General features: G+C 41.0%; 5 protein-coding genes across 12 annotated transcripts; 3 read left to right on the forward strand and 2 right to left on the reverse strand.

Moving 5' to 3' along the window:
• Positions 1-22: 22 nt before the first annotated feature.
• Positions 23-4,328, reverse strand: cfap45 (cilia and flagella associated protein 45). 6 transcript variants are annotated; one of them, XM_026369530.1, is made up of 13 exons: positions 3,869-3,934; positions 3,723-3,774; positions 3,029-3,139; positions 2,713-2,825; positions 2,286-2,430; positions 2,036-2,206; positions 1,746-1,924; positions 1,421-1,550; positions 1,179-1,325; positions 955-1,068; positions 673-866; positions 338-562; positions 24-204 (listed from the first exon to the last, which is right to left on the reverse strand). In XM_026369530.1, the coding sequence occupies exons 2-13, from the start codon at positions 3,723-3,725 to the stop codon at positions 138-140; spliced, it is 1,599 nt and encodes a 532-aa protein (XP_026225315.1). In that variant the 5' UTR covers positions 3,726-3,774; positions 3,869-3,934; the 3' UTR covers positions 24-137. The 6 variants fall into 6 exon arrangements, with proteins under 6 accessions (XP_026225298.1, XP_026225315.1, XP_026225343.1 ...); XM_026369513.1 differs by lacking the exons at positions 3,723-3,774; positions 3,869-3,934 and adding an exon at positions 4,287-4,328 and having other exon boundaries at positions 23-204; XM_026369558.1 differs by lacking the exon at positions 3,723-3,774 and having other exon boundaries at positions 3,025-3,139; positions 3,869-3,928.
• On the forward strand, positions 3,928-9,086 carry slc37a4a (solute carrier family 37 member 4a). Of its 2 annotated transcripts, XM_026369600.1 has the most exons (10): positions 3,928-3,966; positions 4,394-4,459; positions 4,598-5,192; positions 5,479-5,711; positions 6,536-6,776; positions 7,186-7,344; positions 7,443-7,528; positions 8,057-8,170; positions 8,274-8,412; positions 8,661-9,086. In XM_026369600.1, the coding sequence occupies exons 3-10, from the start codon at positions 5,045-5,047 to the stop codon at positions 8,825-8,827; spliced, it is 1,287 nt and encodes a 428-aa protein (XP_026225385.1). In that variant the 5' UTR covers positions 3,928-3,966; positions 4,394-4,459; positions 4,598-5,044; the 3' UTR covers positions 8,828-9,086. The 2 variants fall into 2 exon arrangements, with proteins under 2 accessions (XP_026225385.1, XP_026225378.1); XM_026369593.1 differs by lacking the exon at positions 3,928-3,966 and having other exon boundaries at positions 4,364-4,459.
• Positions 9,087-9,256: 170 nt separating this feature from the next.
• On the reverse strand, positions 9,257-10,711 carry trappc4 (trafficking protein particle complex 4). Its single transcript, XM_026369613.1, has 5 exons — positions 10,511-10,711; positions 10,114-10,288; positions 9,877-9,980; positions 9,644-9,770; positions 9,257-9,481 (listed from the first exon to the last, which is right to left on the reverse strand). Exons 1-5 carry the CDS (start codon positions 10,683-10,685, stop codon positions 9,403-9,405), a joined length of 660 nt encoding a protein of 219 aa, XP_026225398.1. The 5' UTR covers positions 10,686-10,711; the 3' UTR covers positions 9,257-9,402.
• A 186-nt stretch (positions 10,712-10,897) lies between these two features.
• Positions 10,898-13,910, forward strand: rps25 (ribosomal protein S25). Its single transcript, XM_026369620.1, has 5 exons — positions 10,898-10,979; positions 11,591-11,680; positions 11,803-11,986; positions 13,662-13,760; positions 13,849-13,910. The coding sequence occupies exons 1-4, from the start codon at positions 10,977-10,979 to the stop codon at positions 13,754-13,756; spliced, it is 372 nt and encodes a 123-aa protein (XP_026225405.1). The 5' UTR covers positions 10,898-10,976; the 3' UTR covers positions 13,757-13,760; positions 13,849-13,910.
• A 2,349-nt stretch (positions 13,911-16,259) lies between these two features.
• On the forward strand, positions 16,260-26,408 carry sgcg (sarcoglycan, gamma). 2 transcript variants are annotated; one of them, XM_026365032.2, is made up of 8 exons: positions 16,260-16,369; positions 19,524-19,725; positions 20,311-20,415; positions 21,155-21,242; positions 22,023-22,142; positions 23,442-23,514; positions 23,750-23,873; positions 24,620-26,408. In XM_026365032.2, exons 2-8 carry the CDS (start codon positions 19,531-19,533, stop codon positions 24,785-24,787), a joined length of 873 nt encoding a protein of 290 aa, XP_026220817.1. In that variant the 5' UTR covers positions 16,260-16,369; positions 19,524-19,530; the 3' UTR covers positions 24,788-26,408. The 2 variants fall into 2 exon arrangements, with proteins under 2 accessions (XP_026220817.1, XP_026220827.1); XM_026365042.2 differs by having other exon boundaries at positions 19,528-19,725.
• Positions 26,409-26,514: the final 106 nt, after the last annotated feature.

A 26,514-nucleotide genomic window follows, 5' to 3' on the forward strand; every position in this document is an offset into this window, starting at 1 on the left:
TCATAAAAGTGCAACAGAAACCTTTATTGAGACATTCTTGTGTATGTTCAAGTTGAATTAGTACTTCAAACATCATCTGCTATGACGGAGCTCATCCTCCCAAATACAAAAATGCCCTCAGACCAGTTGTGAGCGAATCACACTATGCAGCTCCTGGCCTTCCTCTCCACTTCACTGCAGTATTTTTCAGAGAGCCCTGTAGCCCTTAACATTGATAAACACATTTTAGGTTAATACAGTCAATACAACCAACAATACTGGAAGCTTGTTATTTAATATATTTTTACGATGACGAGATGTCGACAGAGAAAAGGGCTATTAACCCACAAATACTCACTTGAGCTCCTTCAGCTTCTTCTCTTTGATCTCATCAAGACGCATTCGTCTCTGCCGAGCTTCCTCAATCAGCTGGTCAGCCTCCTTGAAGATGTCCCTGCGCTTGGCTATGGCTGAGAATTCCCGTTCCTTCATTTGCTGCCGGATGGCATCTGAATAACGGAGAGCTTTATGATGCTGCTTCTCCTCTTCCTCCTTCTGTCTGACTACTGCTTCCTGCTGAACTCTGGAGGAAATAAATGCAACAGGGGAAATCGATATTGAAACATCTGTAAAATCTGTACGCATACAATAGTATGAATAAATAGAAGTAAGCATTAACATCTCATTTCTTACTTCAGCACCCTCTCAAATTCAGCCTTCTCCCGTCCAGCCTCAATCGACAGCAAGTGCTCTTTGTGGTGAACCTGCTCCAAGCGAGCTGCCCTCAGCATAGCTTCTTCCTGCGCTTTCTTTTCAGCCAGCTCTTTCTCTTTCATCCTCCATTTTCTGTCATTAATTTCTTGGTTTCTCCGAGCACGGAGCTCATCCTGCCAAATGCACAGATACACACATTTAGGACGTGCGCAATGCATCAATGCCAATGAACCTTTGAGCATGTGATGAAAGTTAAAATACCTGCTCCGCCTTGTAGTCTTTTGCTTTTTCTTGCCTCGCTCTCAGCCTGGCTATCTCCAGCTCCTTCTCTTTCTTGATTCGTCTCTGTTCTGCTTCATATTCAGCATCACGCTCCTGAACAAGTCATGTCATGTTAATAGGCAAAAAAAAAAACAAAACAGTTTTTTAATGATGAGATAAAGTGTGGGGGTTGCGTGTGTGAAGGTAATTTGCTTTCATCTGACCATTTTCTTCTGGATGTATTCCATATCTCTCATGTCAACCAGCTTCTCCTCTTCTCTTCTTTGCAGCTTTGCCAACATGGTCTCAGCATTGATACGCATGACCTCTTCCTGCAGCTGCTGTTGTTCTGTCCTCTTTTTCTCAAGCGCCTAAAACCCAAGAGTCAGACTTTAAATTTCTTATAAATATTTTGGTTTGTCTGCATTGTCTCTGCATGGGCTGTGTCTCCCCCTTGTGTTCACACCTTGAGGTCTTCTAGGTTCATTCTCTCCTGGTTCTCTCTTATCTGCTGTCTCTCCTGCTCTTTCATCTCCTCTTGTAGTTGCTTCTCCTCCAGACGTTGCTGGATCTGGTCATAAATTTGCTGCATTCCACTGAAATATAACACGAGGACAAGACAGACTTGACGACTGTGCTAATCTGGAGGCCGTTTGTCTTTACTGCTCACCAACATCCTGATGATCTTATGACATGAATGGTTTTATTGAGCCAAATAAATTAAAAACAAATATTCTACCCTGCCTACAAAGAGATGCCATCAGTTTAAAAAGGTTAAACACATTTCCTACCTGATCCTCTGTTGCTTGCGCAGCTCATCAATCTGTTCCACAGTCTCCAAGGCCTTCCGGCGCTCCACCTCCATCATAGCATCCAGACGCTTCTCCTCCTCTAACAACTCTACCTGAATCTGTTTCTTTTCCTGGATCTGGGCATCACGTGTAGCTTGACATTGAGCACTCAGAATCAGCTGAACAGACAAAGCAACACACAGAAATGTTAATGTTCACGTGAATGTTGCTTATAAAACCTTTAGTACTTCTGCCATTATAGACAGGTCCACATCCACACACATTTTTACCTGGTTTAGCTTTTTGACCTCGTCCTCTTGCTCCATTCTCAAGGTGTTGGCTCGCTCCAGTAAACGCTGTGTTCGGTCCCGGGCCTCTAGCTCTAGCTCAGTCAGTATTTGGTTCTCTTTACGGGACATGTCTGCCACGCAAATCTGACGCTTCTTTTCTTCTGCGGCTTTCTAGAGAGGTCATATTTTAAGATAAGAGACGGGATGTTGCTATAGTTTTGTTATCTATTGAACCAGTTTTGTTTCTTACAATTTCCTCCTGTTTCTTCCTTTGGTAAGCATCCTTCAAGGCCTCCCTCTCCTCCTTAGTGAGAACCCGGGATGCTGAGGTGATGCGCTCAAACTCAGCTGATGGAAGAATTATAGACTCTCCTGAAGGATCCGTCCAAGGGATCCTGACAGAACATGTGAAGGGATTGTTTGTTAGGTCTCAGTACATCATAATATAATATAATAAGTATTTTTATGTTAATCTGACATTCATTTTTTAGCTGTATAATATATTAAGTTTTATGTCCAGTACACTATACCAAGTTCATGTTAATAGCTTAAAATAGTATCTAATTTCCAATTTACATAATGTTATTTTGATTTGTATCTGTATAATGTCAATTATGCTTTTCACGACCACAGACTCTCTTTGGGGTTTATCAGTGAGCGGGTTTATTAGAGTCTACCTGAGATTGCGAATGAGGTCTTTGGTGATAATTTGAACAGTCTCTCCTTCTGGGTTCTTTGGTGATTTATCCTTCACTTTTGAGGTTGGTTTTTCACGTCGGTCCGATGGCATCTGGACAGAGTCATTCAGCAACATAACATAAGTCCACACATGACCTTTGCACTTACGTACATTACACTTCATAAAAAGAAATCCAAGAAAAGGTAGAACACTGTAGAACTGATATGCTGAGCAAAGCTATGAGCTCATGTTACATACCCCCAAACATTAGGATTTTAAAACAGAAGGTTACAACATGTGCCAAACTCACTCACTGGCTTTGGGCTCCCAAACAGGGTTTCATCTACCTCAGAAGTGGGGGCCCGTGTGCGGTACCGCCGAGTATGAGAGCTGCTCCTTGAATTTGTAGAGCTGGATGCCAGTCTCTACAAGGATTGGCATTAACATTACTGGGTGTCAACACATAACTTCCTATCCAATATAAAACAAAACAAACTGATATAAAAAATTATATATGATAAATTACATGGTGATTGATTCTTTTTTTTTGACTTAAAACGTACCATTCTTTACTACTTCTGACCGAGTGTTATTATAAAAACCTCTTCTCGCTCTGATGCTACGAGCTAATGCTAACACGTATTGCTTGTTGTCTGTTGCCATGGCAACGGATGTGAGGGTCAGATATGTACCTTATAATATAATTTTACCCAGGTACAAATAAGTTGCGTTAATTAAGCTGTCGAAGTCACACATTTAGTTTAACATCTAAAAATCACAGAACAGTGGTTTGATCGTCTCAGGTAGGCTAACGCGGTGGTGTAACGCTAGCTATCTGTAACGCTAGCTATCTGTAACGCAGTCCTGTCTAACCTTACAGATACTGACATTATCACCACGTGTAAATACTCAGCTGTCCGCTATTAACTACAACGATCTGAAATGGCTTTTAAAACAAACATTAACGCTAGAATTAATACAAGTTGCTTAATTAAACTCGAAACTTACCATGGTCTTCGATTATTGCTGCCCAGAGCAACACAGATTTGGAGTTATTAGTCTAAATAAGTTTACAAAACAGTAGATTTTATACTTTCCAAGTTCCTACGCGTCAGAATAATGTTTTTATAGCTAAATGTTATTAGCTAGCTTACCCTTCAACCTAGCTTCAATTTAGAGGCCGTTGACATTTTGGAAATGTTTGTCTGTTGCCATGGGAACAAATGTGCGGGCTCAAAGGAGGAGGGACAAGGTAATTTAAGTTATATGTGATTTTCTATAATTAACAATATAGGCTGTCAGAAACATTCATTTAGCATTGTAAATACATTTTAGGAAGGTTATATTCCATATTTATTCCAACGCAATCAAAATGCGTTAACGTGGGATAGTGCCCTCACTCGCCTAACAGCTAACGTTAGCTTAAAATACTGTTTTAGCTCAGTTAGGTTAGTTCCAACCAGTTGCATCAAGCTAATATTCTTTAGTAATATAACTTTAACGCTTTGCAGCTAACGTTTAGTATCACAGTTAATGTTATTAATACGTTTGTAAGACTGGAGGGATTGTTACCCAGTCGTCGCTGGGCGGCGCCATTTAAAGTGAATCCACATGATACGGAAACTTTACTTCTCTCCCACTTCCTCGTACAGCTTCAATGAAAATACATGATTTTGCAGGTTCGGCACGTAAACAGCCACCGGGTCCTCATCACTGCACAGAAAAGCCGAGTTGGACATACAGAGGTATTTAGCTGCATGTGTCTTTTAGTTGTAGATTATTGGGCTTATTGAGATTTACTTGCTCGCTAAACGCTCAGCCCTTATTTACAATGGAAACTAAAGGTTTACAGTTCGCATTGATACTGTATTCATCTCTTTTAGGTTCTGCTAAAGATCCCCACCATTCACACACCCCCTCACTTTCCCCTGCATGGACTGCTGTAACAAACTATTGGACTCCCCCCGGTGAATTATTAACCACATTAATCCGAGGATCCCTTCCATAACATCCACAGATGGACAAACAGCCAAGTCACCAGTGTCACTGTTCCAGTAGAGGGATCATTTTTGTGTGCCTGAAAGAGAGAACAGATCGTTTACAGCTCTGTTGGTAACAACACAGATTAAATCAGCTCAACTCATAGAGAAGTTGACCATTAACCTCACCGACTGATTGCAGACACTTGCCAGCAGCTGCTTCTGTACTGTGGATCAAGAATCAAAGTTCAGTGTCACACAGAGCTGAGGTCTGTCACACGCCAGGAGCTTTCTCCCTCCTCTGGACTCTCCTTCACTTTTCACTATTTTTGTAGGACAAACTTTACAATCATGGCCAGAGCAGGTTATGGATACTACAGAGGAACTATATTCCTGGCCATGTTTGTGGGCTACACGCTGTACTACTTTAACAGAAAGACTTTCTCCTTTGTGATGCCGTCTGTAATGGAAGAAATTGAGCTGGACAAGGATGACCTGGGTATGTGACAGTTGGACATGCATTGACTTCATGCATCATCAAGTTTAACAAGTTCTGTAGCATTCATTAAAATGTCAAAACTCCTACGTACATCTTAAACTATTTAACCCTAATATGTCAACATCTAAAGCATGCTGCTATGTCACATACACTATAAATTTACTTTTTCGTTAGTTTCTTACGTATTACAAGTACTGAATTGAACGTTAGCTGTGTGCTGTATGACTGAGAGACCAAAATATTTTCTTCTCTGCGCACACTGCTTCACTGCTGTCTCTCTGTTCAGGGATGATCACCAGCAGTCAGTCTTTGGCCTATGCAATCAGTAAGTTCATCAGTGGTGTGCTTTCGGATCAAATCAGTGCCCGCTGGCTCTTCTCTGTTGGCTTGTTTATGGTGGGAGGCATCAATGTGGTCTTCTCCTGGTCCTCCACTGTTGCTGTCTTCTCTGCCCTGTGGTTTCTCAACGGTCTGGGCCAAGGCCTCGGCTGGCCTCCCTGTGGCAGGGTGCTGCGCAAGGTACCAGTAGCCACATGCCAATATATCAGTGCTACAGTGTACTGATGTCTAATTTGACATATTTATCTTTCTTCTTCATTTGTGTGATATTAGGAATAGACAAGATAATAATAATCTTTAAACAAACAGTAGTGTCTATGTTCACTTACAGGCAAAAAGGCAATCCACATCAAACAGTATAACAAAAAAATAACAACTCAAAATATAAACATGTCACTACACCAAGAATAGTTATCTTAATGTCAAAATGGTTCTTTTAGAAGTTAATAGGGATGAATATTTTATTGTTTGAATATTTACATAGTTTTTTTTTTTACATTAGTTATAATATAATTGAAATACTTCACTATTAGCATCAGTTACTAATTTTTATTTAATTTAGTTTTTAATTATTTATTTATTTTCAAATACAAAATTAAGATATTATGTTAAAACAGAGAACAGAGTAGTTAGAATATAAGGCACAGTAGGTACATACTCAACAATACGTTGTTTGACTTCAGTACAATACAGTCTCTGTGTTCTTCACTATTTTTTTGTTGTCACTTGGATGTTTTCAGTACATGGAAGTCTAAAAGATGAATGGAACCAGTGTTATGATGTATATGTGCAATATAAGTGAACAGTTCTTCACAGACCTCACTGATTTTAAAACTTGTCCCATCATGCAGTTTTCAAACTGTCAAATGATTGAAATTCAGTTAATACCAGCTGTCACTTCGGGATCTTATTTTGTCCCTCCTGTACATCAAAGGTGATATATTGATACTACATATCAGTGATTTCATTAATTAATATCTTTATTTTCTCCTTTTGGCTGTCAGTGGTTTGAACCCTCTCAGTTCGGGACATGGTGGGCAGTTCTCTCCTGCAGCATGAATCTGGCTGGCAGTTTGGGTCCTATTATTGCCACAGTCCTGGCTGAAAGTTACAGCTGGAGGACAATAATGTCGGTCTCTGGAATTACTTGTGTGGTGGTCTCCTTTTTCTGCCTTCTCATCATCAAGAATGAGCCCAAAGATGTGGGGCTGCCCAATATAGAGCCAGCCAAAAAGAGCAAAGGAGGTGAGGCTGACTTTTACTCATTGAGTTCTAATAATCCTTCAGTTTGAGTCAAAAAACAACTTTTCTGCCACTATTCTTCTCATACAGTGATGAAATTGTGGACACTATAAGCAGTTCTCAGTAAACACACAGCTGAGTATTATCCAGATATGTGTGTTTTCGTACACCATGTGCCTCATGTGTTGTGACTAAAGGTCATTGACTTGGCGGACTTTGTATTCAAGGTGCCCCTCACGTGCAACGTGTGTAAGCTGTGTCTGTACATGCAAAGTGACAATATGTGGTAAACACATGTTTTATGTAAGTTTGATTGTGCCCAGGATCATTATGTTTCAAATACATATGGAAAGGCATACAAAAATGCTAAACTTGCAAATAATACTTATTTTTCGGCCTGCTACCTGTTCAGGATCTTCTAGTGATGAAAGCACCCTGTCTGAGTTCCTGCTGTCTCCCTACCTGTGGCTGCTGTCTGTGTCCTACTTGGTGGTGTTCGGGGTGAAGACGGCCTGCACAGACTGGGGCCAGTTGTTTCTCATTCAGGACAAGGGCCAGTCAACACTGATGGGTATGAAAGAGGAATAGAGTGGACACCTCCTGTTTCTGTTGAGAAGTCACTGTGGTTAGCATCATGTTTCTTGTGAATCACGGTTTTCTTCTTCATAGGTAGCTCATACATGAGTGCCCTGGAGGTCGGAGGTCTGTTGGGCAGTCTTGCAGCAGGTTACCTCTCTGACAAGGCCGTGGCCAAAGTGAGTTAGCATGTAGTTCAAATTGTAATGTCACATTTGATCATTTATTTGCTTTTGTCTTGTGGAAACCAGAGTCTGGTGCACTTATCCAGTTACAGTATATACTGTATGCAAATGTAATATCATGAATATCAAATGAAGTGGCCAGTATGTTACAGAAATCATTAAAAGTTTGTTCTAGGGCAAATTACTGATAGCAACAGCCCTGTAAAATGTAGTTTGCTCCTTACGTCACAGACATAAGCCTCTCAGCATTTCATCACTGTGTCATTTTTAGCATCCACCTATTGTTCTATATTTTTAGCTCCTTCTATTCCAGGTCCTTTTCATCCAGATTATTTACATATTGCTCATTAAAACAACACCAATTCAAATGAATGTGCAATTTTTTTTTTTTTACTATTTTACAATATTCAATTGAATTATTAATAACATTCTGAGTAATTGTTTCATTAAAAACAGTCCTCAGTGGTCTTCCTTCTTATAGAACGTCTTGTAAGATTCTACATATTTCATTTTTGTGTACAGCAAGGCACGAGAATCTATGGAAATCCTCGCCATTTCATCCTGATCTGCATGATGGCTGGAATGTTTGTGTCTATGTACCTGTTCAGGGTCACAGTTGCTTCAGACAGTTCAAAGGTAACATTGAACAAAAATTAATTTCTAAGATGCTTTTAAATGCAGCTCTATTCAAGTCAAGCTTGTCATCCTCATGGGTGTTGTGTCTTATCCGTACTTTCAGTTGTGGATACTTAGCTTGGGTGCTGCTTTTGGCTTCTCTTCTTATGGACCAATAGCCCTATTTGGAGTTATAGCCAATGAAAGTGCTCCATCCAACTACTGTGGGACATCACATGCCATTGTTGCTCTGATGGCCAACAGTAAGTTGACCTGTTTTCATTTCAGAATCACATTGTGCATAAATTGTACATTTGAAATCTGAATCTATCACCTGTAACCTGTAGTTTCTTAGTGACTCTGTTAACTTGGTAAGATACTTAGCCCACAGTGTCCCACCACTCTGACCATGGTGTAGCAAATTAAGCCTTAAATAACTGAAGAGGAAACTGTGTGCATTACATTGTTTTATAACCTTTGGAGTAAACTCACCTGTTTGTGTTCTGCTTAGTTGGTGGCTTCCTGTCTGGACTACCATTCAGCACTATTGCCAAGCACCACGGCTGGGAAATGGCCTTCTGGGTGGCAGAGATCACCTGTGGTGTCATGACTGTTGGATTCTTCTTGCTGCGTAACATTCGAACCAAGATGGGTCATGTGTCCAAGAAGGCAGAATAAAACATCACAACACCTCAACCTCCGTCCAGAGGAAAGCTAAATATTTTGAGCCAGAAAGTATTTTCTTGGTATTTTTTTATACCAAAGTATTTTCTCATCAGTGATACAGGGCATATGTGTAAATGTAAATTTAGACTTTTTCTTCTTGTTTTTTTTTTCCAAGGTGCTTCTCTACATACAGTTTTTACTCTGTAAACATAACTTCACTAATTCGACAAAGGGAATGTCAGTTACTACACATTATGGATGTAATTTAATAAAACGATTTTCTCTCTTAAAACTGAAATATTACAGTGGTATGAGTACAAACTGAAACCTTTTTAAAAGTTCTGCAATTATGAATTAATTTAATTATACGACCTGTATAACTTACAAATCACAATGTCTGTAGTTTAGACTTCATTCTTATAGATAAAAACAAACAATGCGGCACATTAACACACATTAGTTTAATCTTAAAGTATTTACAAAACATTATTTATTTACAGTCCCACTCCAAATAACTAAGGAAATCCAGGTAATCTCTCTTATAAGGGTCCACAGTCATAGAAATTTAGTAGTTGTGATTAGCTTGTTCAAGATCCAGCTCCAAAGTTCCCAGCTTTCTCTGCTACCTCCAGTGCACCTTTCAGATTCTGATCAAAGAGTTCACACCTGAAAATCACAAAATCGGACATCAGCGACATCAGAGGACATGAGGAACTGAATGTGTTTATGTTAAGCACTGGTTCCTTGATATGTAACAAGTGCTAATTTTAAGACATAACACCACAAGGTGGGAAACAATATCACTCTTTCCTCAGACTTGACAATCACCTGATTGGCATTTCCAGAGAATAGAACGGGTTCTTCAGGGCAAAATCTGAATAGATCTCATAAATCTTCCTCAACAGCGCATCGATACCAGATTGTCGAGGGTCTGCCAGCACAATAAATTTGATACCTGAAACAAAAGAGATGAAGCAAAATGAGAAAAAGCCGTTGTTAAAAGTGCTGGTATGCATGTAGTCTCTCTTTCACCTGCAGTAACATCTGTTTTCATCACTCACCTGTGAGAGTCTGGAAACAGTGGAGTTTAAAGACATCTGTTTCTAGCATCTCTATCCCTGAACTGCCAACTTCAGGGGACAACTGTGAACCTATCGCGAATAACCTAGGTATAAAAAACACAAAAAGACAGACAAGATTGAGACACTACTGTCTGCTGTTTACTTTGGACTAACCTTTCACTGAGAAGGGGAGACATGGCCGATCTACTGTAAATGTTAAACACTATTATAACTTACGAGTGGAACATGGACGCCAGCATCAGCTTTTCGTTGGAGCTCAGACGGGCTCGACCAAAACGAATAGACACTGGATAGTTGGAGGAATCCTTCAAGTATTCAAGGATGTCCTTTCCATCTGCTGTGTTTTTTCCAAACACGTCAACTCCATTGATGGACAGCACTGCGTGTCCCACTGGAGAATAACAACACAAAACCTTGGGTGTGGTAGAAAGTCAGATTTATAAAAAACATGCAAACTAATGTCTGCACCAGGCAACGGGTTTGGAGCAGATGGCCTATTATTGGTAAATGTCACCAGATTCAACACATAAAACACTTAAGGCGTCAAATCCTGGACAGACAGCCCCACTGTAGCTAATGTTAGCTAGCTAGTTGAATAAGCTAACAACGTTACCTCTGATTCCGTCCCGCTGTCCAAACGACACGACGACCTTTTCATCGTGATGTTTGAGCACCACATCCAAAGGATAGCTAAATGTTTTCTCGACCTCTGCTCTTGGAACATAGTTATCATATTGGTAAATTAAACCCCCAGCCTTATTGACTACATACACACTGAAGATCACCATCTTGGCCAAGTCCTGCCCAGCTGACTAAACTGTCATGTGATCTCAACTGGGGCAAAACTAACGACTGGAAAAATCTTCGTCAGCTCCACTGTGAGTTATTATTTTTGATTTGATGTCAAATGTACATGTTTATCAGTTTGATGTGCTGAAATAAAAACTGCAACGAAAACTGTGAAGCACAGAAAAACTCAATTTCCCAGGATTCCAAACGCCATTTCCGCATGTACAGGTTGTCTAAGGGGCTGTTGCACGGGTGGACTTCCTTTCGCTCCGACATCTTGACGAGGAAACATGGTGAGGATCGTTTTAACACGTTTTGTTGCTCTTAATAAATGTATTTACATGTATCTGGACCTCATAGTAACCTGCAGTTATTCGAAATATATTACAATAGGAATGCGCTTTTGAACACAGTGATAACGTTGCGTTGAGGAGGCTAAAAATAGCTAAATTTGACTTCTTTAGCGGCGGGGTAGCTAGCTAGCTAGCTAGCTAGTGTGCTAATTCCACCACGCTTTCATGGTACAGGACGCATACAGATAATTATACGGGCAAAGTTGTCACTCATGGCGCCGCATAAGTATGTTTAGATACGTATGCATAACGCTGCTACTAAAAAACTACTCCACTGACGCTTATTGTAATGAATTTGAGCATTAGTAATGTGGCCATGAAGCGGTTTACGTAGACGCAGACAAGGCCGTCACATGCCGGCCATCCGAGCTAACCTGGCTGCTTTTCCTCTTCATTGGTCATTTAATCTCCCTCATTGTTGTACTCCAAAGTAATCCTTTTCATTGAATATATAAAATCGGAGCATTTGCTGACAAGCCCTACGTGTAGGCCTACTCTTGGCGTTAGAGCTCATGAAGATTAAAAGTTTATTTGTTGTTTTCTGATTTCAGCCTCCCAAGCAAGACAAGAAGAAGGATACTGGGAAGTCCAAAAAGGACAAGGACCCAGTCAACAAGTCTGGAGGCAAAGCCAAGAAGAAGGTATGCCGCGTTGAGTGTTAATCCAGAATTGACCTGTCATATGTGGTGTGACTGAATAACTGTCTGTTCAGGTGCACTGTTCAGTTTTCTCCATCTAAAACAATATCTGTGTTTCTGAGCAGAAGTGGTCCAAGGGAAAAGTGAGGGACAAGCTCAATAACCTGGTCCTCTTCGACAAGGCTACCTATGACAAGCTGTACAAAGAGGTTCCCAACTACAAGCTCATCACCCCCGCTGTTGTGTCAGAGAGGTTGAAGATCCGTGGTTCCCTTGCCAGGAACGCCCTCCAGGAGCTTCTTGCCAAAGGTGAACTTCACCACTTGGGTTTACGATGAAAAGCCTAATGAGTTATATGAAGATAGGATTTTTTTTTTTTTTTTGGATCACTACAAATGGTCTTAGTGATGTTAGTCCAGCTGTCATAGGTAAAGGTATGGCATGCTGGATGATGACTTTAAATATCCTATTTTGTGAAGTATACCATGTTAAATATATCCATGAGAACACTTGCAGAGTACAGTAGTTACATCTATTTACAAGTAAAATCTTAAGTTTATGCAAAGTACAGAGTAAGTTACTGTTTCTAGTTTCTGGGAAGTTCAGCAGAATGGCTGTTTGATTTTATGTCCAGCAAAACTGTGGTGGTGAGAAGTTTTGTTCTAGCTGAAGAAACAAGAAGAATGGGATGTTTACAAATAATGATTTGTTACCTTGAGTAAATGGATCCGGGAAGAAATCCATTACACATAATAAATGAGAGCTTGGTTGAGTGTTTCTACGACCTTTGGGGTAATCTCATCCACCAGAATGTTTTGTTAGAGGCAGAGGTGGATATGGTTCCAGCTTCAACTCTACAAAATTGCAGCAGTGATAAGTCTGTGAAAATTCGCAGTCATCCGGTGCATGGTTATCAACAATGCTATGTTTTGCCATCTATGATATTGTGATGCAACATTGAGCTCATCCCATGAATATGCCTCACAGTCATCAGCACTGCTCATTGGCTCTGCCTAACATTTACACGCTGCGCACCCTAGCAGAATGTGTTAGCAGCATTTCCATTAGTACCTACAAAATGACAGTGATGTGAATGGTTTATATTCAGAATGACAACTGCTAATGTCTATAAGACCTCCTTAACATCAATGCACTGAAGTGAAGTTTAAACTATTTTAATTATGTACCTCCTTTCATCACATCTGATGTCAAGTTTGAATAATTGATTATGAACTGGCTTTATAGTGTATGCATATTCAGCAAGATTGTTTGTTCTTTATATATTTAACAGGACATACCACTCTGATCTATTTTACTTAACAGGTTTTTACCACACTGCAGCTTTGGTCTGAAAGATTAACTGGTATCACTCGTCCCACATAGGGGGCAGTCTCACCTGCAGGTAGTCTGCACTAATGATGTGGAACATTGTCTGCATCGTAGGATATTAAATGAATTTGAGTATAATTGGTTATTTTGAACAGTCCCCTTTAAAAATGCTAAAACCAACAATACATTGACTCGATTTACATATTATTCATGTGTGCTGTAGACCTCAGTTGTTATCCAAAAACACAAAATACATCAGACACGCTGCTACCCTGGGTTGAATGTTTCCTCATTTGATAAAACTTGGTTGAGATATTACTAAGAACACAGAGATGCTTGTGGAAAAAGGAGATCCTGTGTTACAGTCCCCAGTCATGTTACAAAGTGGAGGGGCATATCTGACTATTATTGTACAGCACAGGCAAATGAAGTTAATGCTGGTTGCAGACTGATGGACTATTCCTTTAAGGCAATTAATTGTTTTGTGTTTGTATGGTGTTTGTTAAATTTACATTGAAAGTTAAAATATCCAGTTATCCATTCAACATAAAATAATCTTTTGCAAAAATCCACAGTTCAATTAAGTGGTTGTAGTAGTAAAAGGGTGGATGTAAGAATATACTGACAGAGAATGTGATCTTGTTTTGTCTTCCAGGCATGATCAAACTGGTGTCCAAACACAGAGCACAGCTGATTTACACACGTAACACCAAGGGTGGTGATGAGGAGGCAGCAGCAGAGAAAGCATAATCAGGTACCATTACAAAATCTAAATCTACATCTATGTTGTGGTTTGTTTTTGGATGCATTCACTGACCTGCTGTATTTTTTTTGTCTTGCAGGTTGCCCTGTTTGTTTCCTATTTGTAATGAGAGATGAATAAAATAGTAAAAACCAAATGTCACCTGTGTATTTTGTCATTAATTGTTTTTTCTTAATTTGCAAAGTGTGAAACATCAGATTATCAAACTATAGAAAGCAATAAGCTGTGATAGGGAAACACTAAAAAGCAGCACAGACATTTAGCATGGGCAGTTCCCTCTGTCTTCAGTCAGGAGCCTTTCGATCTACGGACATATTCAATGTTTTACTCCTAACACCTACGGTAATGAGCCATTTTAGCCTATGTAGGTGTGTAGACACTGGTTGGTTTGGGGTATTGATAAAGTGGATCTAACTCATGCAGCAGCCATCCTGTTCAGTGTCACATTTGGGATGAAGATTGTGCCATCTCAAGAGCATCTGCTGCTGGATGCCTTCACACCTCATTAGTGGGCATTAAATTACTTTTCCGTGTCCTTGGAAATTAAACTCCGTTCTGCACCTACACTGTGTGCAGACTGTTGTCATCCAGCAAATTCAAAAGCACGACACGACTCAACTGATCTTGTTTTTAGTTTGAGATGGATCATTCCTACGTTGGTGTGTGTGATATTCATCATTTATATCTTCCATTTGTCTGTTGAGAGCCACAGGCAGTGAAAGGTTATGAGCTATTGATAAGAAATGGCCTCAAATGAAGAAGCTATATCTACTGTCAGTTGTTTGCTCCAGGCATGAAAGTGGAGGAGTCTTGTGATGGATGCTGTCGGATGTCCCTTTGTGACTGCACAGCGCTACCTCAAGCAGCAACTGGAAAACAAACAGCAGGATGTACGCCACTGACAGATGTACCATCTATCGGCTCCTCCAGCATCTGCCAGCGAGGATTCAAAGACATTACTCTTATTGTTTTTCAATGGTAGTGAAGAGGCTTTTTAAGAGACTAAATGAAATATTGAGCTGAATGTTAATTTATTAGACATGTTTTTATTCACTTTATTAGAGAAAATTCATTCAGTTTCACAAATTTGTTTACTTATGATGGAATATTTATAGATTCAGGCCTATTCTCAGCATCCAGCCATCGTCAGCCTGAGAAAATGTTTATTAGCAAGTAGGTTCTGAGTTTGTTTAACATGGTAGAATCAGTTGTATTTATCCTTGAACATAATATTTTTACAGCATCTGTTTTTGAACATATGGGGATGGAGATGGGATTTTATAGGACCCAGTTTTATCAGGTAGCTTAAAGTGTCTTTAACCTGTCAATCAAGTTGATAAGTAGTTTTAATTTTCTTCTATAAATGTTATGGAAAGCTGAAACAAGTCACAATGACTATATTTATGACTTTTCTTTGTAAAAATGTTCTGTATGTCTAATCTAAGATTAAATCTTTGTATCAGTGGCTCTGAAAAAGCTAAATAAATAAATATATTCTAAAAGTGATGGTTAATTCACTAAGGTCACAGGAGCCCTGTCCTTGATTGTATTCAAACGTCTTTCATTTCGTCAGCCTGTACGGGACCGGGCTAAATGTTCTCTTGCTTTCTAAAATCCATTTGAGAGTCTGTCAGTTAAGTGTACACACAAACTATGCAAATAGAAATGTTGTCTAACACAACAAAATATGCTCCAGAACTTATCTTTATGTGGGCAGGTGCTCCTTCTCTGATCCAACCTGGCAGCAGGCCAGAGATATTTCCCTCTAAAGGTTTCTACCTTATAACTCACTCTTATTTATTGGACCTTCTTGAACCACTGTCATCCTACCACTAGCTGGATTCCCAAAAGACGTAAATTGGGGCTTTAATTTGATAATTAATTTAATTTAAAAATCAAAATGTGAGTAATATTGAAGGATTTCTTTAGGTTGTTGATCATTATTTAAATAACATAGTTCAAACATTTATTTATGTGACTTAAATAATTCAAACCATTTCCATATCAGCAGCTGCAACACTCGCTCCTCTCCGGTCTATTTGCTGCTCATCTCTTCTGACACTGTGACTTACTAACCACCTTCTTCAGGGTCCGCCCTTCCTGCTGCCAGTCACCTGGCACCGATATCTGAAAGACCAACTTAACTTCACGTTGAGAGCCATGACTAAAGTCTCAAATTAGATGGGACTGCCCTGAGCCTCGGGTTGGGCAGTCACAGTGATTCACCAGTATGCATGACAAACAGTTGCCTCTGTTCATTATGCCTGTCTTTCTCTGAACCTGCACACTGATGGTTAAGTCTCCTCCTGTCCCTCTCTGTCTTTGTTCCTCCCTAATCACGCACACTGATGATATTTAAATGACTGCAGGAGGACTGAAAAGGCAGAGGGACTCAGAGGGACAGAGCTTGCAGGGGGAGTGGGAGCGCCGTCTTGTGGTGATCAGCCAGGGCTGAGCTCCGAGCTGGATTTATGGCACGCAGCTGTTGAGAGGCTGACAGACGTGTGAGGAGCTCAAGCGCTGCTGCTGCTCATACCAGCTCCAGCTCTGCTTACTGTTGCCTATAGGAAAGAGGACTGCTCTGCCTCAAACACACAGCGGTGAGTACTCTGCCCTTCTTCATACAGAAATGCTGTCATTTGTTTGTCTTTGCACAGCCTCCTCTAAGGAGAAAGTTAAAGTGTCTGGTTAAGTGCCTAAAACCTTTCACCCACTGCACAGTATTTCCACTCTCTTGTAACTCGTGCTGTTTTACTTTGTAGTCCTCAGAGGTAGTTTGGGGTTGGGAAACAATGTCTTAGTTGCCAGCTGTCAGCAGTTTTACCATACATGGACGGAAATATGGAAATACAGAAATAACTCTGCAAAAGAGCCCTTCATTAATTTATTATGTGCGTTAGGAGCAATACCCCCCTGTGTTTATCATTTTTCATTAGTGATATCTATTCTGTGTGTGTCTCTGTGTGGGCCCCATGGGGCTTTTTTTAAATTTAGTTCACAATGCTGAGTCCTATTTTTAGAAGTTAAAGCATCACAGCACAGTGGAGACATGACGCCGGCCACTTACTAGACACACAGAAACTTCAGCCCTGTGCTCAGCTTTCGGTCGCTTCCTGCTCCTCGGAGTTCTCCCCTGCCAAATCCCCCCCTCCAGTTAAACAATTTCACATAACTAGCTCACTGAAACGTCTGGCGCCCGGTCGGGTCAGGCCGTGGTTAAAAGGGAAGCCTGGATTCTCATTTACAGCGAGTTTAGCCGACCCAACCTTCACTCCCATGCAGAGGTCAGAAACACAGGGAACAAGCTGTGCAGAGGGAATCACTGGTTTAAGGTTAGTTGAGAGGGTTCCCTGGGATATATAGCCCATCTAATAGTGGATCTAGTAGTGAGCCATGTACTCCTCATCTATAGAGCCTGTGAAACCCGTAATTAGTTGTCCCTTGGTATAAGCTTCATATTTGTTTTTCTCAGTTTCTCACTGAGAATCTTCTTCCACACTCTCCTAAATATCTGTTGCAGCAACAGTCTACTACCAGGAACTTAAAAAACTAAAGCATGGACCTGATTAAAAGCTACTTTCTCTTAAGGCTCTATGGTTGAACTGCATTTCCGATCATAACGTCCCATAAATTGAGCATTCCTGGCGCTTGAGTAGCGAGGCTGTTCAGGGACTGTTTATTTGGGTTGCTATGGAAGGATCAGTCTGTGGCTGAAGGGCTGCTGGTAAAACTGAAACTGGAGCTGGAAGACGCCTTAAAGGATCCAGCCCTCAGAGCTGCTTCCTCCTCCAAAATGCTGCTGAAGTAAGGAAGCCTCTTAATGCTTTCATTTAAAGTAATTAGAATGTATTAGCTGAAATCCATTAACATCATAATGAACAAATCTCCAGCTCTTTTCATCTCCACTACTCATTTGCCTAAAGTGCAGAATTGGGCTGATCAACATGTTAACACGCAAATGATCTGTGGTTGTTAATAGGTGTAGTACGAGGATATTGGAATCAGTCAATTTAACAGACCTTGATTCTCGACGGAGAACTCCCTTGAAAAAGCGCAAAAAAATTAAAAACTCATCCGAATTTGGGTAAAAACTTGCAGAATAAAGCATTCACGGTCACTCCGAGTTGCTCTTGCTCTGCAGCATTGCTGAGATTCAATTCGTCATTATGACTCATTCTCACAAGTATGATTAATAAATATAAATGTGTTGAGATATGGGGGGGGGCATTTCACATAACTTGCTCCTTATCAACATTTGCTCTCCTCTCCCCTGTGCAAATAATACCAAGCCATCTTTTTTCCACCTCTTTCTGGCAACTTTAATTTATTTGGTTGGGAAATAAGGGCTATTTATCACAGCTGGGCTTGTAGGCCATGTGACAGGTCCCATGGAGAAGCCGATTTGGTCATAGACACACTCTCAGCCTTTTGTGTCCTCCCCGTGTTTACTGCAAACAGCAAGAAATGAGCCGTGGAGGCTATGGGCCTTTATCATTGTCTCTGTGAAAAAAATCTCTTCCAGAACCTCAGAGCGCTCAGACCCCAGCATTGAGAGTGTTGGCTTTCATCCATCGTCTCTTGCTGTGAGGGCGAAACAATATTTACCTCCGCTATTTACAGAGACACAACTTATTTGCATACAGCATGTCGCTGTATGCAGAGTCTGTCAGCGCTCATCATCGTCCTCACATACTGCCGGAGTCGCAATGGGATGATTTGCCCAGCTGAAAAAGTACTTTCTGGCTTTGTTAACGTGATTGAAAAGCCTCTTACTGTGGCAGTAAGACGCAACATCTGTCCAACATCAGCCTGGCTGGAGTCTGGGCTCTGTCAAGTTAAAAAAAAAAGAAAGTCCACAGAGACGCTAGATACATCTCTGTCCTTTAAAGTTGGCCTGTGATGCCTCTGGAGAACGGATGAAGGGCTGTGTTGCTTGGAGAAAGCTACCGCTTGTTTATGTTCTGTTTATTCGACCCATTATGATGACGGCGTTCTCGTGAAAACAGCTTTCCCTGCAGCCTGCGTCTGGTTATTAATGAAGATTCATCAATAGAAAGTGACACACCGCTCCTGTGAGGCCGGGCGGTCCTTGGCACCACTTTGCTCAGACACACACTTCCTGCGTACTTGTCCCTGAGGTTCCCTGTTGTCACAGTGTCAGAAGGTACAAATGTGCTGACTTGGGGGGGGGGGCGTGCCTGCAGGTTTTGCAGTCTTGCAGTTGGAGCTCTGTCACATACTGAATGCAGAAAACTATTCTTGCACCATAACTTATAATACTTGCTGCCATTTGAAATGTGCTGACATTCACCACCTTGGTTTGATTTCCCCGTCAATTGAAGGCCTGCTGCTACGTGGCCAGAAAGTATCGGCCCAGCTCTGTAATAAGTGCCATTTTCCTTTTGCCTTCGCCCTTTTTTTAAAAAGCTGCTGGAAACTCAGTCAAGTTTTCCACTGGTGCCACGTGCCAGATATCCACTGGGTCTGTGAATGAGCTCTGCTCTCATGAATGGCACACTGTATGCATATGCACTGTGTGATGGAGCCATTGTGTGTCAACAGTACTACAGGACTACACTGATAGTAAATGGATCCAAGTATTGCTGCTTTGCGTGACCTGTCTCCTCTGATCCCTGTCACACTCCCCCCCTGACTCTGTGGCGTGTCATGTCCACCACTAATGTCTGTCTGTGTTTCCTCTTTTTAACATGTGCTTCTCTCGCCCGTGTACCTGTCCTTGTGTGTTGCGCCCAGGCAGCAGATGGTGCGGGAGCAGTATGTCACCACCACCCAGGGCAGCAGCTCGCCCACGCCGGTGCCCGACCACGTCTACAAGATCGGCATCTATGGCTGGAGGAAGCGCTGCCTCTACCTGTTTGTCCTGCTGCTCATCGTCATCCTGGTGGTCAACTTTGCCCTCACCATCTGGATCCTCAGGGTGATGTGGTTCAACACGGTGCGCATGACTCACTTTGGCAGTTTGTGTTTTCAGCTGGGGATGGTTTTCACTCCCTTCTTTCCTCCTTCCACACTCTCCTAAATATCTGTTGTATAATATGTCAGTAATCATATAGTATTGTTATAGTACTGTCCGTGTATTATCCAAGCTGTAGTAGTATTGTCCATCATTACATGATGCTTGTGCAGGCTGAACAGGAAGGTTCATGTCTGCTTGTCAGCTCAGTACAGATGGCAACTGTGGATTTATGCAGAAGCAAAAAAGAGCAAAACATAAGACACACACACACACTGTTGTGAAGTGCCTGCACAGCTAAAGCTTGTTAGCTTCTAAGACACCCCTAAGTCCTGCAGGGAACGTTGCTGCATGTGTTTCATACTTGTGAATCCTGTGAAGTGGATGAATGATGAAACCCAAATATCTCACCTCGCTCCCAAACTGCCGTATTTTAAATTCTCCCCTCGAGGACAAAGCATTTTTTAATTGATTTACTGATAAATGATTTTCTTGTTGAACCCACTTTTGCAGTGTGCTTTTGCGTGATTGCATAACTTTGAGTCCACATTTCGGCTGCCGTTATAGGAAGGGATGGGATTCCTGCAAGTGCACTCAGATGGGGTCAAGCTGGAAGAGGGCGAGTCTGAGTTTCTGTTCCCTGTCTACGCTCAGGAGATCCACTCCAGAGAAGTAAGATAATCAGTAACACACACTTCTCTCGCTCTTCTTCCCACATTCTTCCTCACGCTCTATCCCTCTTTCTGCTCCCCCCCCCCAGCTCATCTGTCTTCTTACCAGCTAGTTGTTTGTTTAGTGAAGTAGCCGGACAGTAGCCGTTATTCCATCTCATTACTTACTAAACTCTAACACGAATGTGTGTGATGGATCCGTCTGAATATAAGAATATAACATCAGAAATTTGAGCAGTTTTTATTAAAGTGCAGAGAGTAAAAGTAAATTATTTTAGGAGGGGGGGGGGGCGTGTCAGAACAAACTGGATTTGGCAGTTTCACATAGTGCACGTGGTGGTGCAGTGAGCTTCCCATTAACCTCAGGGATATTTGTGGTGGAAAGTAGTTTATAGCCTGCCTGCTAGCAGCAGATGGGAACACTTTGCTGCAGTTGTTTACATGTTATGGCTTTTCTTGCTCATAGCAGCAATTTTATAGCATTTTTCTTACTTTATAGGCCCCATTAAAATAGGCAGTGTTTCTGTTGTTTATAGATGGACACTTTGTCTAATGTATTCTATGGATTTCTAATGAGATTGAGGATTTAGTGGTCCTCTGTTTTGCCTCTAAAATGAAAAGTTTGTTTCTAAGATCATATTTTTTTTACAGAGTTTCTTTTACAGCTGCATGTTTGCCATGTTTGCTGACATAAATTCAGTTTCACTGTGTCATATAACATGTCTTGTATTTTTTTTAAGGACTCTCCACTTCTAGTGCACTCATTGGAAAATGTTTCCCTTAGTGCCCGCAATGAAGATGGTGATGTCACGGGGAGAGTATCCGTGGGTAAGAGGCCTGAAGAAGACAGGACACATGTTCACACACACACACACACAGAAAAACGCACGCAGTCCTCATGCATAACAAAGTATCCCACTGATGTATGAAGACAGTAGTAAAGACATTCATGAACCTGTCCTGCAGCAATTTCTCATCCAGCATTAAGTGTGACAAGGAGCCATCTCTTCATGTATAATATCTTAAATTTCCATTTAAAACCCATTAAGTGCAACATTCCTCTCTCTACCGTTGCTCCTGGATCATTCTATATTACACAAAGCACCTGAGGCCTGTGGAGGATCATATTTGTGTGTCTTTTATGGTTTGCCAGCGGCTACATTGGGGTATTTTGTCATAATTAAAAGGCCAACGAATGACCCAACTAATTGCAGTGATCCACTGGGACGTTACATGTCCTTGGTCATTAAGCGATAAAAACCCATAGCCTGCCTCCTCTCAGCCCTCTGTGAATGAAACCGAAATGCTTGTTAGGTTGGATTGCCTGCCAGTTCACAGTCGCAGGTGCTGAAGTGGGTTTAATATTCCACATTTGTCGTGATTCTTAACAAGGCTCTGAACACTGATGTAATGAAGGGTAAAGTTTGACTACTTCCCATTTTTTATCTATTAATTTAATTCCACTAGAGCCTCGTTGTCGTTGTCTCGTTGCATCCTCTAATCACCGCACAGCAGTAAAAGAAAGATTCGATTTGGATGCTTTTAATATGTTTATGTAATGTTGCCAAAGCCCTTCAGGTATTCTTGTTGTTGCTGTTGCCGTTGCAGGTCCAAAAGAGGCTCAGGGACATGCTCGAAATCTGCTCATTAACTCCCACAATGACAACATGCTGTTCAAGGCAGATGGCAGCCAAGCTGAGATTGGACCAGACAAACTCCGAGTCACAGGTATACCAAAGGCTGCCCCCTGCTGTTTCACTGGGAATATCACACACTTCCTGGAGAAAATGTATTTTTCCCATGTGGGGGAAAAAAATATTAATATTGACGACAGATGTGAGCTCAACAGGAGCTGTTTGGTTTTGAAGGCAGGTACCTGTGCAGCCGAGGACGAAGACAGATGTCGTCATTTTCATAATGAGTCATGTGATACAGCTGAGAGCAGAGATACTTTATCTCTGCCTTAAACCAATACGAATGTGCCAGCTTGTTAATACGAGCATTAAGTGTTGAAGTCAGACCTGTCCTGTTTCCTCAGTGTCTCAGTGTCCACTGTGTGCATTGATGGACATGCAGTTCACTGTCCACGCTCAGTGATGGCTGATAAATGTTGAAGGCAGTGTCAGGAGACGGCTTCATTATGCCTGGGGTTGTTTGATCCACAGAGAGCAGCAGGCGGCTACAACCGTTGAGAAGATGTTTTTTAAAGTAACTGAAAAAACAATCTTCTGCACCCACCGTGATTGTATCCGCACCATGTGGATCCACATTCTGTGCTGTATGTTGAGGTTTTTGGATTCAGATTTGTTTGTTGGTCTTTTCTGGCATTGCCTGATGTGCAAATAAGAATGAGCAGAGAGCCCGATCTTACTTTTTAAATATAGTTAAGTGTCGAGCCTGCAGCCTTTGTGAGAGTCTGCCCGGGCACAACACTGAGCTAACGTTCTCACACTAACAGGAGCTCGTGAGAACAAAACACAGTGTGATATATTTCACTGAAAGTCAGAAACCGTCGACCTGCTGATGATTCGGTGTAATAGCTGTTGAAATGTTTCTATCTGGGATGTACATGATGATTAGTTTACTTACTGATTTTATCGTTCAGCCTATGAAATGGTGAAAAGTCTTCACACCAGTCTTTGAATCCATGGTTTAAAATATCTTGAAGCCAAAAAACACACGTTTTTTATTTAAAGAGATGAACAAAAATAGAACAGAAAAGGAGAACCTCTTGACATGTAAAGGATAAATTTTCAAAGAGCTTTTTTTTATTTTTATAAAATGACTTATTGTGTTTTATTAGTTGCTGATAACTAAATGTTGCGGTCAGACAGACCGGCTGCTACAAAGAGCTCAAATGCTACAGATTCAATAATTAGATAAGCAGTGAGCGGTAGTGTGTGCACGGAAATCACAGGAACTCTGCAAAGATCAGCATTGTATTAAAATGTAAAGCACACACGTTTTGAGTATGTTACTCTGTGTGTGTGTGTGTGTGTGTGTGTGTGTGTGTGTGTGTGTCATCAGGTCCTGAAGGAGCACTGTTCCAGCATTCAGTGGAGGTGCCTGTGCTGAGATCTGAGCTGTTCAAAGACTTGAGGTGAGCTCTTATAATAGTATGGTACAGCAGACAGTAAATAATCAGTTCAAAGCATCAAATTGATTTAAAGGGAAGGTGCAGTAACTATTTTCCATAACATCCATTAGAAAACTATGAAATGCAACATTAACCCTTCATTAGTAGATTTTAAAGAGCAGAGTTCAATAGAAATGAAAGAGCTGTCGGATGATGTTGATAAAAGCTGTATTGAAAATGCTGACATGTTTCTCTTCAGGTTGGAATCTCCCACTCGTTCTCTCACGATGGACGCACCAAAAGGAGTTCATATCAAAGCGCTGGCTGGAAACATCGAAGCTGCTTCCAACATGGATGTGATTCTGCAGTCGAGTGTAGGATTGGTAAGAAAAACACTGTCCAACCTCTGACGTCTGTCACAACATCTTCCGGTCTGTTTTTTCGTCTTATGATCACCAAAGTGATGTAAACAGTAGATTTTTTCCTCTACGTTAGTTAAAATAACACATCTACTGTTGGTGTAAGGTACCGACAGTGAAAAGTGGTGCTGTACCACTACACACTGATTTATCTCTATTAGTCTCTGTTGGAACATGAGGAGTTCTTATGAAAACGGAGCATTTAAAATAAAAAGAGCACATACATACTTGCCTGTAAGCTACTGTATAATGAGATATGAGCCTTTTGAACCTCCAAACCATTTGTGCTCTGTAGGCCTGTGATGTAGTGGTTTACAGTCTCTAGGTTACAGATTATTGTTTCAGTGATTGATTCGGGCTGAATCAACGTTGTGGTGCAGCCTTCAGGCTGAACTACACAGATGATTTGTATCATAGACAATTCTTTGACCTTTTTGAATTCATTCCCACTAGAACAGCACATTCTTATGACAATGTCATTGCAAGATGAAACCCTCTTCTCCATTCCTTGCTATGGGGAAGAAAACTGCATAAACTGTTTAAGACACTTACTGGCCTCTACAGCTCCCACTACACTGTGTGTCCTGATGCACATGTGTGCACTCAGCTAAGTGGAAAGGATGAAGCGGAGTGACGTTTCCTTGTGGATTCAGTGTAACTCTGTTATTCTCCTTTAATCGTCCTTGCTCTCCATGCTGTCTGCCGTGCAGCTGGTGCTGGATGCTGAGACGGTGCGCATGCCGAGGCTGCCTCTGGGCGAAGGAGGGCTTCCCGGAAATGCTCAGGGTCTCTACGAGGTCTGTGTCTGTCCCAGTGGCAAGCTCTTCCTGTCCAAGGCAGGGGTCACCTCCACTTGCAGTGAGAATCAGGAGTGCTAGATAGACTCTGACAAGGTAATCAATTTCCTATCTCTCAGTAGATGCATCTTCTGGGAGGCAACAAGCACAACAGTGTTTTTTTTTATCTTTATAACCACAGTGGATCTACAATGACCTTGTACTAAGATCCCACTGGCACTTTGAGGCCTGTAAAAATACAAATGCCTGCTGGCGTACATGTTGGAGATGTCATGAAATGCATCCTTTTAGTTGCATTTATGCCCTTCTAACTATTCAGCTGAAACAAACTGGCATGCAGTACCAAATGTATCTCCATCAGAGCTTTGTGGAAAATGTCCTTACACACACACACACACACACACACAGTATCATGGCTGGGCAATGAGGAGCTGGTAACAGCTTACATCCTATGCAATATTATCTTGTGGTGCAATAAATTGACAAGACAGTGAGGCAGAAAGTCTGAGACTACTTAACCAATCTGTGACATTGACTTGTAAATGTGTGAACAAACAAAAGTTTGAGGATTTAGAAACACAAGAGGTTTTGGGAAGAAGAAATAGTTCAGAATCTGCACTATTTGTATTCAAATGTCCTGCAGTTGTACCTTTTCCACGACAGTCAGCATCAGCAGTCTTCCACTGACCATTTGAGGTGAGCTTTTATAGACTGCAACTTCTCGTGTATCTAAATAATCAAACCTTTTGATTACTCACAGGTTTCCATGAAGCTATCCCAGACTTTCTGTGGTCTCAGACTTGCGGCTCACTGTATATCAAGGGTTTCTTCAAAGCCCTTGATATGTTTCTATAAAAATGAATAAATAAATATAATAAAAAGAATTAGTTTCACATGGCTGCATTGACAGAATGTTAGTAAAAATATTTATTTTGGTTTATGTGTGCCCTTCTGGTTCCAAGCCCCTGGTGTGTAGTGTTTTTGTGTGTGCTTAGCATGTTTTTATTTAAATGGGGGGAAAAAGAAAAATAGAGGAATGCTGGTATACATTTTATTATTGTCACGGTGAGTTCAGAGGTTCAGAGACGGCCTTTATCGCTCTGCTTACTCAACTCTTCTACTTCATTACAGTAGAAGTATGGTATCATGTCATTACGTTTTCTTTTACAGCTGAAGCCACGTACTGTATGTTTGACTTGTGTTTTTTTCTAAGACCTTTTTAAGCATGTACCAATTCTAGTTTATCAATAACCTAATCTGCACCCAGGGGTTTATAACTAATAAAACATTTGACTGCACAAACAAACCCTGTCTAATAAAGGGACTGTATTTTCGGTGGTTCATGAGTCTGAGTCTGAGAGACGGTATCAGTTTTGCTTCTGCCTCGATGGTTCGAAGATTCCCTGGTGTTGTTTTCTTTTTAGGCAATATTGATGCCAGTTATTTCACATTTGTCTTTATTGTAAGATTTTGTCAGTTCACCACATAAAAAATGTTATGTGATCATGTTACATAGGCATCAGCATGAATTCATTTCCACAACTGTTTTTAGCATTATGAACATCTCAGTGTTGTGTTACCGCTGTCTGCATTGATAGGAGCTAAATTGCAGTTCTTAACTATGTACTGGCACATTTTGATAAAGTGTGTAGTGTATATTTATTAATTTTGTATGTTGAATAAACTTAGTGCTATTCTTCTATGATGTGTCTGTCAGACCTATTCATTCTCATTCATTCATGTACAGTATATTTTGTAGGCTCATCACATTTATCTAATGAAATGTAATGGACAAAAAGAAAATCACC

This window comes from Anabas testudineus, chromosome 13 (genome assembly GCF_900324465.2).
Source record: "Anabas testudineus chromosome 13, fAnaTes1.2, whole genome shotgun sequence".
In the NCBI taxonomy this organism is placed as follows: Eukaryota; Metazoa; Chordata; class Actinopteri; order Anabantiformes; family Anabantidae; genus Anabas; species Anabas testudineus.